This window comes from Argiope bruennichi, chromosome X1, assembly GCF_947563725.1.
Source record: "Argiope bruennichi chromosome X1, qqArgBrue1.1, whole genome shotgun sequence".
Lineage (NCBI taxonomy): Eukaryota > Metazoa > Arthropoda > Arachnida > Araneae > Araneidae > Argiope > Argiope bruennichi.
The window spans coordinates 19126765-19142610 of NC_079162.1; the positions used below are offsets into that span (position 1 = coordinate 19126765).

The window sequence follows — 15846 nt, forward strand, 5'->3', positions numbered from 1 at the left end:
ATTTATCATAACAAAAAAAGGATATTTTAATTTCATATAAAATTCAACAAAGGCAATCGTAAATGCTTCCTTAAAAAGATCTGCTGCGAAAATGAATGCATTTCATAAAATTTAAAAACTCTAAGACAGAAATGCACAATTAAAGTTAACGATTCATCTCAGTGATTCACTAGACTTTTTCTAGAAAGGCAACTTAAAATTTTAAAAAAATTAATTAATAGAGGTAATATTTCTTTTCATTTTGTCAGCCTGAATAAATTTAGAGTAACAAAAAACTTTCTAACACAATAATAATCAACAAGCATTTTATTGTTACAAATATAATTATCAAATAATATAAAAATAAAACATGCTTTCAAAAATATATAATTAGAAAAAAATATGCACAACTTTCTACTCAAAGAAAATATTTTGCTTGTAATATTTCAAATTTGTTTTATAAAAAAACATTCAAGTAAGACTCAAGCATAATACATAGTAGATTCTGTGTAAATTCTCAATAATGCTTATACTTAAAAAAACTGATTGAAACTTTTTCGTAATAAATCTCAAAACTCAGTAAACATATGACTTTTAAGATCTTTCGAAGGAAACAGACACGATATGGTCAGCAATTACCGCCATGAATGACTATAATGGATCATGAAATGCATAAATAACTTCATTTATTCATACACTTGCGTCTTTATATCAATAAGTAGATTTATCAAACCAATATATATTTTAAAAATTTCACTTTAACTATCAATCAGATCTTCTGTTTTGGCTAGCAAATAAAGGTGAGATTTGAAAAAAGTGTCTTTGTATTTCCACATACTTCGGTCTTCTGAAAAACTCTCTTTATCATTATCCGATTTCAATCCACACTTATTGTAGGAATGAAGAACAACAGATGTATCAGGAATTAAACGCGTCTTTTGCAACTTTTTTAACTGGAACCAAGAATGAAATTCTTTAGAATCACTTACAGTTTGTTTTAACTTTTTTACATCAAATGCGATTTCTTTGGCACTTCCATTTTCATTTGAAACCTTGGTTTTCAACAAACTGACAAAAGGCATAAAAAGACTATGAGCAATGATATCATTAGGATATTCTTCACAAAAAACCTTTCTATATAATCTGTAGACATTAACAGATGAATCGTGTGCATTAAAATATGTAAAATTCCATGCATTTTTTGGAACTATAAAGTCATTTAACTCTAGTTTTAGTGCAAAATCAGAATGATTTCTAGCAAGCACCCGGTGAAAGCAGTCAAGGAAATAAAGTTCTGTAACACTGAATTCATTTTGAGAATAGAATGGCAGATTCCATGGCAGTATAAGTAAATTTATGTTATCTTTCACTGCAACATGTTTTAACAATTTTCTAACATTGAATGATAAACCTGCTTCATAGAATATGAAAAATTTTATTCCCATTTGAGAATGATAAATAATGAATTCTAAAATCCTGTTAACATCTTTAAATGTTGAAGGTAAGGGTTGCACACACATTGTAAAATGACCTATGTATGATTCTTTGTGAATGACAGGTAAAGAAACAAGCGATGTTAAGTTCCTGTAAACAAAACTAATACTATGAGGCACTTCGCCTTCAAAAGGCATGCATTCAAGAAATAAAAACATATTAGTATCCTGTTTATCTAAAAGAATAAGATTAGTTTTTGGAAGAAATTTCTGGTTTTCTTTTTCATAATGCAGTTTACATTCCATTTTCCATAACATAGACACAGATGTATTTTTTGTAAAAATCAGCGATCGTGATTTTTTATACATCCAATAAGAAGAATAAACATAAATATTTGGAAAAATTTCAGTCCAATATGGTATACCCACTATCTGTTCTTGAACACTAAAGTCAATCTTTAAATTCTTCTTAAATTCAAATAACTTTTCATTGTATTTCGTTTCAGAATCTCGAAACTGAAATGCATTCATCATTTGAAATACTAAACTGAGATTTGAATATTTCTGTCTATAAATAAACATCAAGACTAGTGACAGAAGTGCAATTATGACAAGGATTAATCTTTTGTACTTCTGCATGATCCTTTACAAAACTATTACTCAGCGGTTGATACTTGTAAAGATTTCACCTAAAAAAAGAAGAAGAAAATATTTAAAATGAAAGCATTTTCATCTAATCAGGTTTAAACTTTTTTTAATATTCTTTTTTCTAACATCCTTAAGACATTTTGGTGGTGTAATCGAAATACATATATAATCTCTCGCAATTATTTATGGTTAAAAAGTATGTAGCTTCAAAGAAGCTGCAACGCAAAGATTCGTTAATTATAAATGACAACAATTTTCCAATAACAATCAGGAATTCTAATTAATACGAGGATTGCTTTTTTAAGTAATAGTGTTTCAAAATCTGCATGTACAAGAGAGTAAGTGTGCGCGCAGGCTTCAGGAATTCTTTAGGCAGTCTCTGAACGGAATTTACAAGCACAGCATTAACTTCGCAGTGTGAGTTTAAAATGTTGAAGCAAATCCGAGTGTCCCACCGATTCTGAAATGCAGCCAGTTATTCAGATTCTAAACTGCAAGAAATGTTGAAAGAAATGTCGTTATCCATCTCCAGATCTGCAACATTTATGAAAGCAATGCAATGGATGAAAGTAAAGTGAGAACGAAACTGCTGAAAGACTGTCGGGGAAACGTCTATGTTGAATCACGATTTGAAAGGTCGCATGTTTCAGTTCATCTTATCAAATCTTTTGTCTGGAGATATTCCAGCATCATTTATACAGTCGAGATGATGCTCGAATATGTGCATTTTACCGTCCCTCTGAAGACCTGGGTGAAAGGCGTTTAGACACTGATGAAGAAATGAATTCAAAAACGCGATGTTCGGTGTGATAATTACTTAAATCAGAAAGGAAATTATGTAGTAAAATAGAAAATGACACTTGCCATCACAAAATAAAAGCTTTTCTTTTTCTTAAGTTCTCTAATTCCTCTGTTTTTATTTCAAAAGGACCTTATTTACAAAACAAAACCGTAAATTCACATACATACTAACTTCATAACTATTACTACACATTATTCGTGTAACCCACGAATTTTTAAATAACCCACAAATTTTGCAGTAAATATTTACAAAAGCACATATTAAATAAGCAAAAATGCATTCCATATAATTTAAAATCCTGAACGGGTGAGAATATTATGAAAAAGATGAACTCAAAAAAGAATATTTATTCATTTCAAGTAGACTCTGAGATTTATGAAAACATTTAGGTGTCAATGAATCCATAATGCGCATATAATGTCATTAAATGTTGAATTATCCCGGTTAAGTCGGAAATAAACACTGCTTTAACATTAACTTGAAACCATTCTTGAATCAGTATTTATTCCTCACTTTCTCATTCTTATAACGCATGTACTTGAAGAGAGACTACAATGGTGCAGTTTAAGAAATCTAGTTGTAGTTATTTAGTTTATATATAGACACTGTGCTAAATAACATTTCGTGCTGTGCTCAGAATAATATTTTGTGCTGTGCTCAGAATAATATTTTACTTAGTAGCAAAAATGCTGAACAATTTTCTTCAGAAATCTTTTTAACAGAATTTGTTTTTCCACAACCTTATATATGTCATTTTAAATGAATTGTCAAAAGTCTCCGACATTCTAATTTACGCTCCTTATAGTTTCTTTTTCCCAGGAGGTGGGGTAATACAAATTACATCTAACATAAGACAATGAACGAAACTTTTTGAAAAAAAATTATGGATTATTATTTTATTGCTTTAAAACTTTTTTAAACTTTTAAGGTCCAGCATGACTCTCTCACGTTCCTCCTCTCTGGCGAAGTAATTTATTGCTGCTAACTTGAAAAATGTGAAGTAAAATTAGATGTGTGTTTTCGGGTTTGCATAAATTAATCAAAAACGACACAATGAGTGTTAAAAGTAGCTTGTATAAAATGATAGAACTTAAAACGCTTACATAAAATAAATAGTAATGTAAACTGGGACAACTTTGCAACTTGGAGCAACTTATGCAGTTTTAAAAAAAAATGTTTGGTTCTTTACTAAGTTCCTGGACCAAGCAATAAAGGTGTCAATGAATTTCATCCCACTAAGACATTTATTAATAGTTTTTTGCACATTACTTCTCAGTTGTTTAGAAGTTTTAATCAGCACTTTTGTTTCTACTTTAGTGAATCAATTGTTTCGGAGAGGCCATTTATTCAAATGAAAGTAAAAAACTACTTGTTTTGCTTAAATCAGCATATAACTCCCTTTCAGAATCACTTTTAAATTTAAATGTTTTATTAGTTATTGGTTTAATAACTTGGCAAAGAAACAACAGAAATCTCGGTAAAAATGGAACACTGCCAATCTAAAATATTGTCTTTGCCTCAAACTCTAGTATACTTTTTTCAAATCGAGTGTTTATTTTATATTTCAGATGCATAGGCGCATTAGGACCAAGTTGATAAAATGAAGGCATCAAAATTATGATGATATTAAGTTGAATTCTGCTACCTCAGCTGTGATTAATAAAGTATTGACAAGTGGAAAAACGCCCGAAAGTTATAACATTCCTTGAAGAATCACTGAGAATAGAGGTTAAATATCCGCATTCAGAGAAACCAATACACCAAACTTTATTGAGCAGTGTTCAAGAAAATGAGATCCCCAAAAAGTCCTTTCATGTGCAGAATAGGAAGTGTCTTTGGCACTCCTGATCTGCGGCTCATAATGAAAGATTCCTTAAATTTTTTGGGAAAATAGATTCCACAATTTTATAGCTGATAGGGAAAAACCAAACCCTTCGAAATACTTCTACGGCGAATCCAATTGGGGGTAAGGGGTTTCTAAATGAAAGAACAACGCCAAACAGTAGAGATGACTCTGGTTATGCAACTTCTTTATATATCAGATCCGACGACCATGATGAAATATTGTAGGCCAATGTGATCCAGGGGATTGATGATATAGTTCTTCAAAAACTCACTTAAATGTATGAAGTCAAGGAGTTTGAGGTAACGTATATTTATATGAATGACAAAAGGAAAACGTTTTACTTTCCAAATGTGCATAGTGAAATTTCACTGAATGTACAAAATATCGTGTACATAATTGATCCTCTTTAAAAAGAAAACCATGGGTAAATTACGTTTTCTGATGAAATTGTAAATGTATGTGTGTGTGTGTGCGTGCGTGCGTGCGTGCAAAGATAATAAACTCATTCCTATGAGACCACTCAACAATATTGCTGAGGCTATCTTTTTGTTAATTCCATATAGCTAACATAGTATGAAATTCGTAAATCATTAATATAAAGATTTTTATTGGCAGTCGGTGGAATAACTGATAAAATTACATGAATGGCTAAAACAAAGACGGTTATGCTTAAAAGACAACCATGATATCACTTTCTTTGTGATAAAAGACACTGAAATAAATGTTTCCAAGATAAACTCTAAAAGAAAAAAAAAAAAAAAAAAAAAAAAACTTTATTTTAGAAAGTTTCACATGAATATGGGCATTCTCTTGTTTAAAAACTAGAGGAGGTGAAAGAAGAGCCATGTTAATGAAAGAGATATATTCTTCCACCCAATCAGAATTTCCCAAACCTGAGGGAAAACCTTTTACACTGATCACCAGACTCACTGGAATTCTGCTAGAGATAAAAGATCGGATACTGTAGAGAAAACTCATTCATATAATTCAGCAGATCTAGAGTAGAGAAAATCCTCTGTTTTAGTTTTTTATTGTTGTTACTTATTTTTGTTTGTAATCGTTACAAAGAGAAATAGGCACCTAGCACATACAATAAACACTTTTAAGAACCAAAAATAAACCGTTTTTAAAGACTTTTAATAACGTTATAACCCTATATTCAAACAAATTTTTACCTACAGCATTTATGCAAGTTATTTTTAGGATTGAATGTGTCATTTTCAAGTAATTTAGGAAAAACTGAAAACTTATTTTACTTCACTTTTTATTTTCTCGTATACAAAGAACAAATACTGTAATCGTCAAAAAAAAATCGACATTCAAGATTTTGATGAATTTTCACGTTTCAAGAACTACTCCGAGTCCAAAAAACACAGTTTTGGAATTATGTGTGTCTGCTAATATAACTTAGAAACACTTTAAGCCCCATGGGTGAAGTATGGCATGTGATTTTTTATTCTAAATCTGTAGTTATCTATTAAATTTTGAACAAGATCCATTTAGATAAAGCCTATTTGTTTGGTTGCCCTATTATAAGTTAACGAGATAACTATAAAACAAAGAGCATGCTGAATAAAATTTGGTACCCAAATTTAATATCTAAAGAGTAGATATGTAGCAAATCTGAAACCAAATCCATCAAGGGGTTCACCATCTGTCTGCCTATATTTTCACGAGACAATAAACATGATATCTCAAGAATGCAATGAGTTAAATATATTTGATATGTGATTCCATGACAACAATTGTGGTTCTGCGTCAAATTTTGGGTGTAATCGGTTGGATGTGCCCAACATACACATCCGGTTTTCTTGTACTTATGTATTAATTGCATCATGGCAGTTAATCACCAAAGATAGCCTTCTAATAAACTCATCATAACTTCTATTAATGAATGTCATGTGGTTAATAATACACAAGTATATTTATTACAGTGTACGTGAGAAAGTTTTGGGGAGACCAAACTGAATAATATCTCACCTCGACGGATTGGGAAAATGTGGGATAATCATACTATATTCTAAATGAAGAGATCAAAACAAAAATTATGCCTTAAAGCTGCATTATAAGGCGTCTGTCTATGCCCACATAGGCAAGATGCAGTTTTAGCCAGCCATCCTCAAAAAAAAAAAGAACAAAAAAAAAAAAAAAAAAGAGAGAGAGAAAGAGGGCCATAGAGCAGAATGCAGGGTCATTTGATATTTCACTTATAACGGAATAAATACACCTGAGTTTACAAATTTTAAAAAAAGAGAAACATATATTTTTTGACTAAAATTTATTGGATGGTTGAAAACAGAACAGACAACTACAAAGGATTATAAATAATTTATTACACCACCAAATAATCATGTAAAGGTATCAGCACCAAAAGAAATACTATATTTTTATAATGTCAATTAATTATTAATTTTAACTAATTTATATATATTTAAATAACTGCATTATAATAAAAGCTAAATTGACGGCAAAGAAAGTTAAGAGAAGGAAAATATTTTCTGAAACCGCTTCAGTAATTATTGAATGAAGAAATCATTCTTCAATACATATTAATATTTTATACATATATTGGAAGAAAACTGCTTTAATTAGGAAGAAAATACTTTAATAAAGATAGTTATCTAAATTATAAAATATGACTGAATTGAAGTTTACTTATTTTTATCTGTTTATCTTATTCTTACAATTTACATTTTTTTTTTTTTTTTTTTACCTAACCTCTTTTTTTTATTAATAGTTCTTTACACAAAAGGGATTCACATAACATTTTTAGAAGCCTAACAATAGCAGTTTACATGTTAACTGCAAAAAAAAAAAATTTTTGCCTCTATAAATATTTCCTAAAATAATTACTGATAAAATAAGAAGGAACATAAAGGGAAAGAATTTTTTAAAAAAGGGGGAAAAGAAACTGTACACAAAAGCAAAGTAATGAATTTCAGAAAATTTTGTATTAAAAAAGTAACTAAAAGGATATTAAGTAACAAAACAATATAAATGATTATTCTTCATCTTTTTGTAGTGCTTACTCCTTTAATATATAGAAAAATAACACACACACACAAACAATAATTAGTTTCAAATGGAAATAAAGAGAACATTTCACACAAGTTAAGAAAATACCAGATTACCATCTGACCAGATCTTAATCAAATGAAATAAGAATTTAATTTAACACACATAAGCCAAAACACTGATTCGAAATTATTAAAAAATTTTCTAGGAGTAAATCATTTTTTTTTCTTCATGTGTTAGTTATGTTATTAGCAACACTGAATCTTCTGTGAAGTCTTTTGTAAAATTATTCTATGGAAATTTAGGGCAGTGAACAAGATTTACCCCTACTTCAAATAAGGAAATTAAATTAAAAGTTTTAAAACAACAAAGCATTTTTCAATGTTATCCGAATTTTAATTGATATTTTACAGCAGTCGTTTCCAAAAGAATCTATGTAAATCTCTACACTCTACATGTAAAACATTACACATTTAAATCATATACATACATAATTTGCTCTTAAAATTTTTATTAAGATTTTTTACTGACAATTGATTTGGTAAAGATTCAACAATTATAAATTTAAAGTATAAAAATGAATCTAAAATGTTGTGACACATCATTTACATTATCAAAATATGCATAATGAAAAAAATACTTCCTGTTCTTCAACACTAATTCTTTTCATTCCTTATAAAAAGTAATATATCAATGGTCATCAAATCTTCATAAAAATCCAACTTATTTTCTTATACTGCTATTTGTCTAATAAATGTCACTTTTTAAATCCTAAAAAGGTAAAAAAAAAAAAAAAAAATACAATATTAATTAAAAAGAAAATACAGAGTTTACAAAATTAATAAATCAATGAATAGTAAACAAATTAAAATGTAATACTATTACTAAAAATGAATCACATTTTTCTCCTTTCAAATTATTCTTTCAGAGTGAACATTTACTTGAGTAATTTTAAAAAAACTGAGTGATATTAAAAAGTTATAAAATTATATGAAAAAAATTGTAAAACTCAAAAAGCATTGAATAAGATTTATAAGAAAGAGAATGCAATCTTTTAAAATTTATTAATAAACTGCAGAACATAAGCCAATTTAAAATGAATGCAAAAGATGTAGAAGTAAATTGAATGGAGGAGATATTTCTATATCAGACTTTCAAATGATTTCTTGAGAATTCCATGATAAAACAATCATGTTCGAAATGTATCAATTTACAAATGCATCTTTAGTATACTTATATTCTTTTTCAGTAGGTTTATATATATATAAAAATGTATATAAACCTACAAAATATTATAGCCTTATACATATATAACCTTATATATTAAAAAATATTTTATAAAGTTCAATTTCATGAATGATTAGATATATCTTTCTAAAAATTAAATAAGTATAGTATATCTAAAATAGTACAAGGTAAAGTGATAAAAGTTTAACAAAAATGAGTAGAGATCATTAGACTTGAAGTTACCAAGATCAAAAATTATTTTTAAACATTATAATTGCATCTCAGTTTTCTATCAAAGTGTTCTTTCCAATAATTTTTTTTCTAAGTCAATTCTACCAATGACAAGCTTAAGTTTAAAACTACTTTTGCTACTGCAATCTATTAAAAGTAAACTGACACAATAGTAACAATTTTACATATGCAATAATAAATCATATATGAAAATATCAAAAAAAATTTTACAAGTTATGTATGTTTTTAATTTAATATCAGTGGATAGGAATCAACAGTAGGTAATCAACAATTACAGTGACTTATTCTAGTGTTTCTAGAAAATATGCATTACAAGATGCAGAAAAGATTAACAATCTATAAAAAATGAAACATTTAGGTATGATTTATTTATCTTATTGTATTAGTTGTTATTAATTTAATCAGACAATAAAATGATAATTTTAAGAATGATAAAAGTTAAAATTCACTAGATCAAAACTACTAATGTGAATAGACTGGATTTCAATGACAATCAAAAAAGCAATAAGCTGATTGTGCTTAGTAAATAAAAATTTAGTTGTTATTACATGTATTTTATGATTATACAAAGGTTGTTACAAATATAAAGGAGCAACTCTTGAGAGAAAAAACAAAAAAATACACCAAATAAAGAACACACATGATTAATGGAACACAAATTTGCATTAGTACAAGAGAGCTATATGAATTACAATTGTGGAACATGTATTGCTCAACATAGCAAATCCTTTAAGCATTTACTTTAAACTCTCCAATGGTTTCTTATTGACATTAGTACCTTATTTGCCCTCATCATATCGGTAATGTAGCTTACAACTTACAATGTACTTATACATGCAAATGGGTTGTTAAACTAATGCAAATTTGTATTCCGATAAATCTGTGGTTTAAATTTTACTTGGTGCATCCATTATTTTAACTTAATTCACTGCCAAAGCAAGCCTTGTAGTGTCTTTCCTTTCTATTTCCAACACCAAATTCTGTTACAAATATGGCTTGTCTCTGTATGCCTGGCCTACCTTTACAATTTGTAAATTATTTTTCAGGAGCTCCTGTATATAGACAAATTGATTCTGAACAACTTCTGTGTAATTTACAGGAACGTTAAGAACACAAAATCAAGCAATAGTAGTAAAGAAATAAGAGAGCACAAATACTTAATTGCTAGAAGGCAAAAGGCTGTAAAATCTATGACAAAAATGCACAAGATTTTTTTCCCCAGCAGGAGCTTTTTTATAAATGAAGCTAGATTTTCAAGGCACTGTATGATCATTGTGCATTACTGGCCCTCATGAGCATTTGAAAACTCTCAAACAATAAGATTCTAAACAACACTCAGCCTCAAGATTTAGACTAGAAATAAAAGAAATTGTTTACTTGGCTATTATTTACAGCTAGGCAGGAAAACCTATCAGATAGTTTTGGAGATGGTATGCTCAAAATTAAATTCTAATAGATATTTGTATAACACAGAGCCCTGTTGCTTTCATTACTTCATTGTCCCAATGATCTCTGTACATGCACTTAAGCAATGCAAATTTATAGGCCCCCCTTTAATCAACCAAACTTCCAAAATCAAAAAGTTTTCAATGATTTTAATTCAATCTCTATATAAGCAGCTATTAAGCAACAAATATTATGACAAACTGAAATAAAATATTTAATTGAAGGCTTCAAGAGAATAGGTTTCAGTATCTGGTATATATGGTAAATCAGTTAGGCAACTGCAAAATAATAATAATAATAATAATGTTTTGAAATTTAAACAATACTAACTTAATTTGAATAAGGTGAGTACAAGATCCTTGTAAATTATATAAAACCATAAAATTAAATTACCTTGAAAAAGCAGAGAAAAAATTCTAATGTCCCTCAAAGTTGTGAGGCCTTTATGCAGTTCCCTATTAGATAATCTGGACACTGGCTCAGAAACAAACGAATATCCTGTACTATTACAACAGAATATTACTCTAAGATAACTTATCTGGAATACAAATGTAGAATCCATCAAAAAAATATAGGGGCACTTCTTATTTCTCGTAATATATGAAAGCTAAATTCAGGGCAAATATATCAATCCACTTGAAAGTATGTCCTCCTTAAAAATATGCAAACTGCATTCACATAAGGTGCCATCTACACATTTATATTTGCATAATCATCACCTTTTCCAATAGCAAGCCCCCAGCATTTCACTTTTTGAATGACTAAATAATGAGTAATTTTTAAATATAAAATTTTAGAAAAATCAGTTCAAAATCTCTAGAGATATGCAACAAAAAAGATAATTTTCTTGATATACATGTTCAAGTTCCCACAACTCAATATTTAATCATTTTTAAGAATTGTTCAAACCAGGGTTGCTACTCAAATCTGGAAAAAAAAAAAAAAATCCCTGTGTTTTTCCTGTACGTATATTCAAGATAAAAGGAAATGCAAAAATAGCACTCATGTGCTCATTATAACACAATATGATTTTAAAGAGTAAAAAAAGCAAGGAAAGGAAGAAACATTACTTGAAATAATAGCATATTAAAATAATTTTGATATTTACATACAAAAAAATTCTCTTTATTTACTATCTAGAATTTATATATTAAGGGGAGGGGATATATTAACTCTCATGGTCTTTAATTGTAAGTCACACAAAATTAAGGACTCGAGTGAAATAAAACACAAAACATTTTTGTAATGATGATGCAAATCATTTAATGATTCCTTATTAAAAAATATTACAAAGCAAGATTAATTTTTTTATTTATTCATTTTTGCCAATTCATGTATTTGGGCATCAATTTCTGCAGTTTTTTCAGCCAATAATTTCATGGAAGTTAATCCTTAACAAATGAGTTATGACATTTTTGTACAACCTAACGTACACTTTTAGTTATTTCACTTTCAATGAACATATGTGAAAATATTTCTGACATGTCAATGAATACATTAAAGGACAAATGTGATACAACAAGTTTTAATGCCCATAAAAATTCAGCTTTAAATTATTGTTCATTAACTAAAAAGTTTGAAATCAGTTTATTTTCAGACATAAAAGCTATGATCACAATCATTTATTCTTGCAATCATTAAAGAATGGAATTCTTTAGATGGGAAAAAATAACTAAAACATATAAAATTCCCTGCATTTTCCCGTTTTTTATAAAAAATTTCAAATTTCCCAGGTTTATTCTATTGATTTTTAAATTCCCTTTGTTTTCCCAGTTTTCCATGTTCTCATGGCTACCCTGTTAAACATAATCTGCCTTTACCAGAAAGAGTATTAATTAAGAACAGTGAATTTCTTGAAATATTTTTTAAGTTTTTGTTTCCTTTTTCAAATTATGAGTCACTGTCTACATTATCCACACACAAAGACTCATTTATCTTTTTTAAAATTTCACTTGAAATGTAAGCAGAGTAGAATTATGTATCGTTCCCCCCCCCCTTCATCTCTACAATAATTTCAATATTATATATATCTGAATAAAAAGCATTATTGAAAGTCATGCTTTGTTTTCCACTCTATTTTAGTGATTTATATTTCATTCATACTGGAGAATTTTTTTGTAAAATTGAGATACTCCCCACAGAAAGCAAAAATTATGCTATTCTGAAGGATTTTAATTAATGCTACATAATTAAAAAACTATTTAGTGGTATCAAATCAAATTTGGAATAATGATATCTTAGGCCTTCTTAGGTATCAAAATTTTTGTATGTTTTTATTAAAAAAATTTTAATTTATGAATTAATAAAAATATATAATATGCTTTTATATGTTTAAAAAGACACGAGTATTTTAAATTAAATTAAGAATTACTATCAAGAATTTCATTATATCCTGAAATATACTGAAAGCACCTAAATTCTCCTTTAAAATTAGGAATTGAAAATTTCAATTGTTTATAACTCTTTAACCATTTACTCAAAATTACAAAATGCTTTACATATTCAACCTATTTTAATATGAAGAATTTGGAAATGTATTCAAAATTAGGTATTGATATTTGGGGGGGGGATAATTTAATAATTATCATTAATTAAAATTCTGCTACTGGCTTAACTTATAAAATGATTTATCAAATATGTAGATACACATAATTTAATTCTCTAGGTATTTAAAAAAAAAAAAAAAAAAGCATGCACACTGAATTACATCATCTATTTTTAATAATCTGAAGAAAAAAAATTATTGGTATTATATATTTTTGTCTGTTTTGAAAAAGAATAATTCTAGAATAAATTTACATCAAGCTTGGATTTTACTTTCAAACATCCAGGTCAAACTAAACTAACTCTATAGTGTATTTACATAAATAAAACCAAAATACTAGTTTCTTTTGCATGTTATGAAAATCTGAACTGAAAGGCTTTTTATCAAATTATACTTACAAATACTCTGAAATATAATAAAAGTTTTAAAATTATTCATAAATCAGTTTTTTTTTTTTTTTTAATCTTAAAACATATGACTTCACTATACATCCTCAGATTAAGCTTTTCTGCTTACATAGATACAATAAAAGTGTAACGTATAGTCTGTACACTACAGACATCCAAACTGCTAAATATATTCCCTTATAATTTTGCTCACAAGTACTATCAACCATCTAATAAATAAAAGAGAAATGTAAAATTAATTTATAACTATAGACTGATTGCGAGTCAGTTATTTGGTGCTGAACTATAATTAGAAAACCTCTGCCTTGGACAAAGATCTCAGGTTCAGTTTGCAAGACAATACTAAAACTTCAGCATTCTGTGTAATTGATGAATTTACATACAAAATGCTCAATAATTTTCTTCAAATTTTAATTAAAAAATTACACAAAGCATACGGTAGATGTGAAATTTTATTAAATAGGGTTTCTTTTATAAATTTTTAAAACAGTAAATCTATTTTGAAGTTTTTCAAGAAAGAATTTGAGTCCTATTTTCATCCTGATAATTTAATTTCAACTTATTTTTTATTTCTACTTTTTTGTATTAAGTATCACTGATTTTTTATGATTAGAAATATTATTTAGAATTTTTAACGAATGTTACTCTTTAATTTTTTTATTTGAAGATGATGGTATTAAAAGTATTGAATTTCTTTTAAAAGAAGTTCCTGTATAATATTCCCAAACATTTGTACATATTGATTTTGTCCTAAATCATCTATCTAAAAGTCAAAATAAAGCTTTTCTTCAAAAAGAGATTTATTTAAATTTTCATTAAGCTTTTAAAAAGTAACTGCTTATATGTATGTATGTGTGTTTTTCAAACATATGCATGCCTGTTATTTTGTAGTGTTACTATTTAATCTTCAGTGATTTAAATTTTAATAGTTGCAGATGATGAGAGCATCTTCTGTATTTTATTTTGCATAAAAGATATTTATTATTAAAAAAAAATTCATTTGGAATAATGGCAGTTACATTTGCTAGTTTCAAATTTTTTTAAAAAAACTAGTGGTAAACTTGTAGTAATTTATAAAATTCCCGCAAGCTTCCTAAATGAAGAAATTTGGCACAGATTGATGTAATATAACTGAAATAAAATATTTTAGCAAACATGTTAACAAAAATGAGTTTTATCACTTACATTTGATTAAAAAAAAACTTTTAAAAAACGTTTTCAAACATACAATAAATTGGCAGGTTTTTAAAAAATATGAAATATTCAAGAATGCATTATTATTAGTTACAATGCGATGATTTTATTCAGATTATTTCTCTAATCAAACTACTGAGTTGTTCTATAAATTATTTCTAAATCAATAAGAGTTTAAAAGGAGCAATCTTATAATTAATATCAAATTTAATAAAATGAATGTTTGCTATCTAGCTGTTGCGTAATGTATTTATTAAATTACAAATACAGAAATACCTGGAGAATAATTCCGATTCTGCAGATGATCAGGATGTCACCAAACTGTTTACATTTCGTACATTTCGTACCGCCAAACCTTACTGCTGCTATTTCCCACACAGCTCCCTCCGATACACTCTGGATGATGCGGTACGCGCAGTAACTGATACTTGCATTTGCTATGGATTATGAGAAGCGTCTAAAGGCCTTATCACACGGCCAAATACCGATTGCAATTTTAGTAACAAAATTACCTACCATATTTCATTTATTTTGATTTAAGTTATCGCATTTAGATATTATTTAAAATATGATATGGAACTACATTTTAGGTGCTTTCTATAAAATCTTATAATCTATCTCTAAACGTTTTGTACTTATCGTGTTCACCTGTATTCAAATAGCCATACAGATTTCCTGAGCGTGGATTTCGTTCAAAATTTGATAGAATTCTACAAATTTGGAACCAACCAAACTTAAAACCATGCACTAAATTTTGTGCATGTAGATAGAACATACAATTATAATTCTAGAAAAAAATATTAATTAAATAAAATTTAAGTAAATTGAAAGTCATGATTTTGATTACTGTCTACGTTTCAGATCCCCCCGAGTTCTAGAACAATGATAACTGAAAAACGATTTGAGCTACATGTACGAAATTTGATGCATGGATTTTAAACTAAATTTGAATTTTTCATTAAAATTTTGAACGAAATCCATTCTTAGGAAGCCTGTAGGGGTACTTGAGTACAGATGCACACGATAAGTAAAACAGCGTAAAGAGTTATATA

At 27.9% G+C, this 15846-nt stretch overlaps 1 protein-coding gene across 3 annotated transcripts; it reads right to left on the reverse strand.

The window, feature by feature from the left end:
- Positions 1-356: 356 nt before the first annotated feature.
- On the reverse strand, positions 357-15252 carry LOC129958524 (uncharacterized). Of its 3 annotated transcripts, XM_056071057.1 has the most exons (4): positions 15071-15252; positions 11042-11186; positions 8364-8494; positions 357-2101 (listed from the first exon to the last, which is right to left on the reverse strand). In XM_056071057.1, exon 4 carries the CDS (start codon positions 2049-2051, stop codon positions 738-740), a length of 1314 nt encoding a protein of 437 aa, XP_055927032.1. In that variant the 5' UTR covers positions 2052-2101; positions 8364-8494; positions 11042-11186; positions 15071-15252; the 3' UTR covers positions 357-737. The 3 variants fall into 3 exon arrangements, with proteins under 3 accessions (XP_055927032.1, XP_055927030.1, XP_055927029.1); XM_056071055.1 differs by lacking the exon at positions 11042-11186 and having other exon boundaries at positions 357-2100; positions 8367-8494; XM_056071054.1 differs by lacking the exon at positions 11042-11186.
- Between the last annotated feature and the right edge of the window lie 594 nt (positions 15253-15846).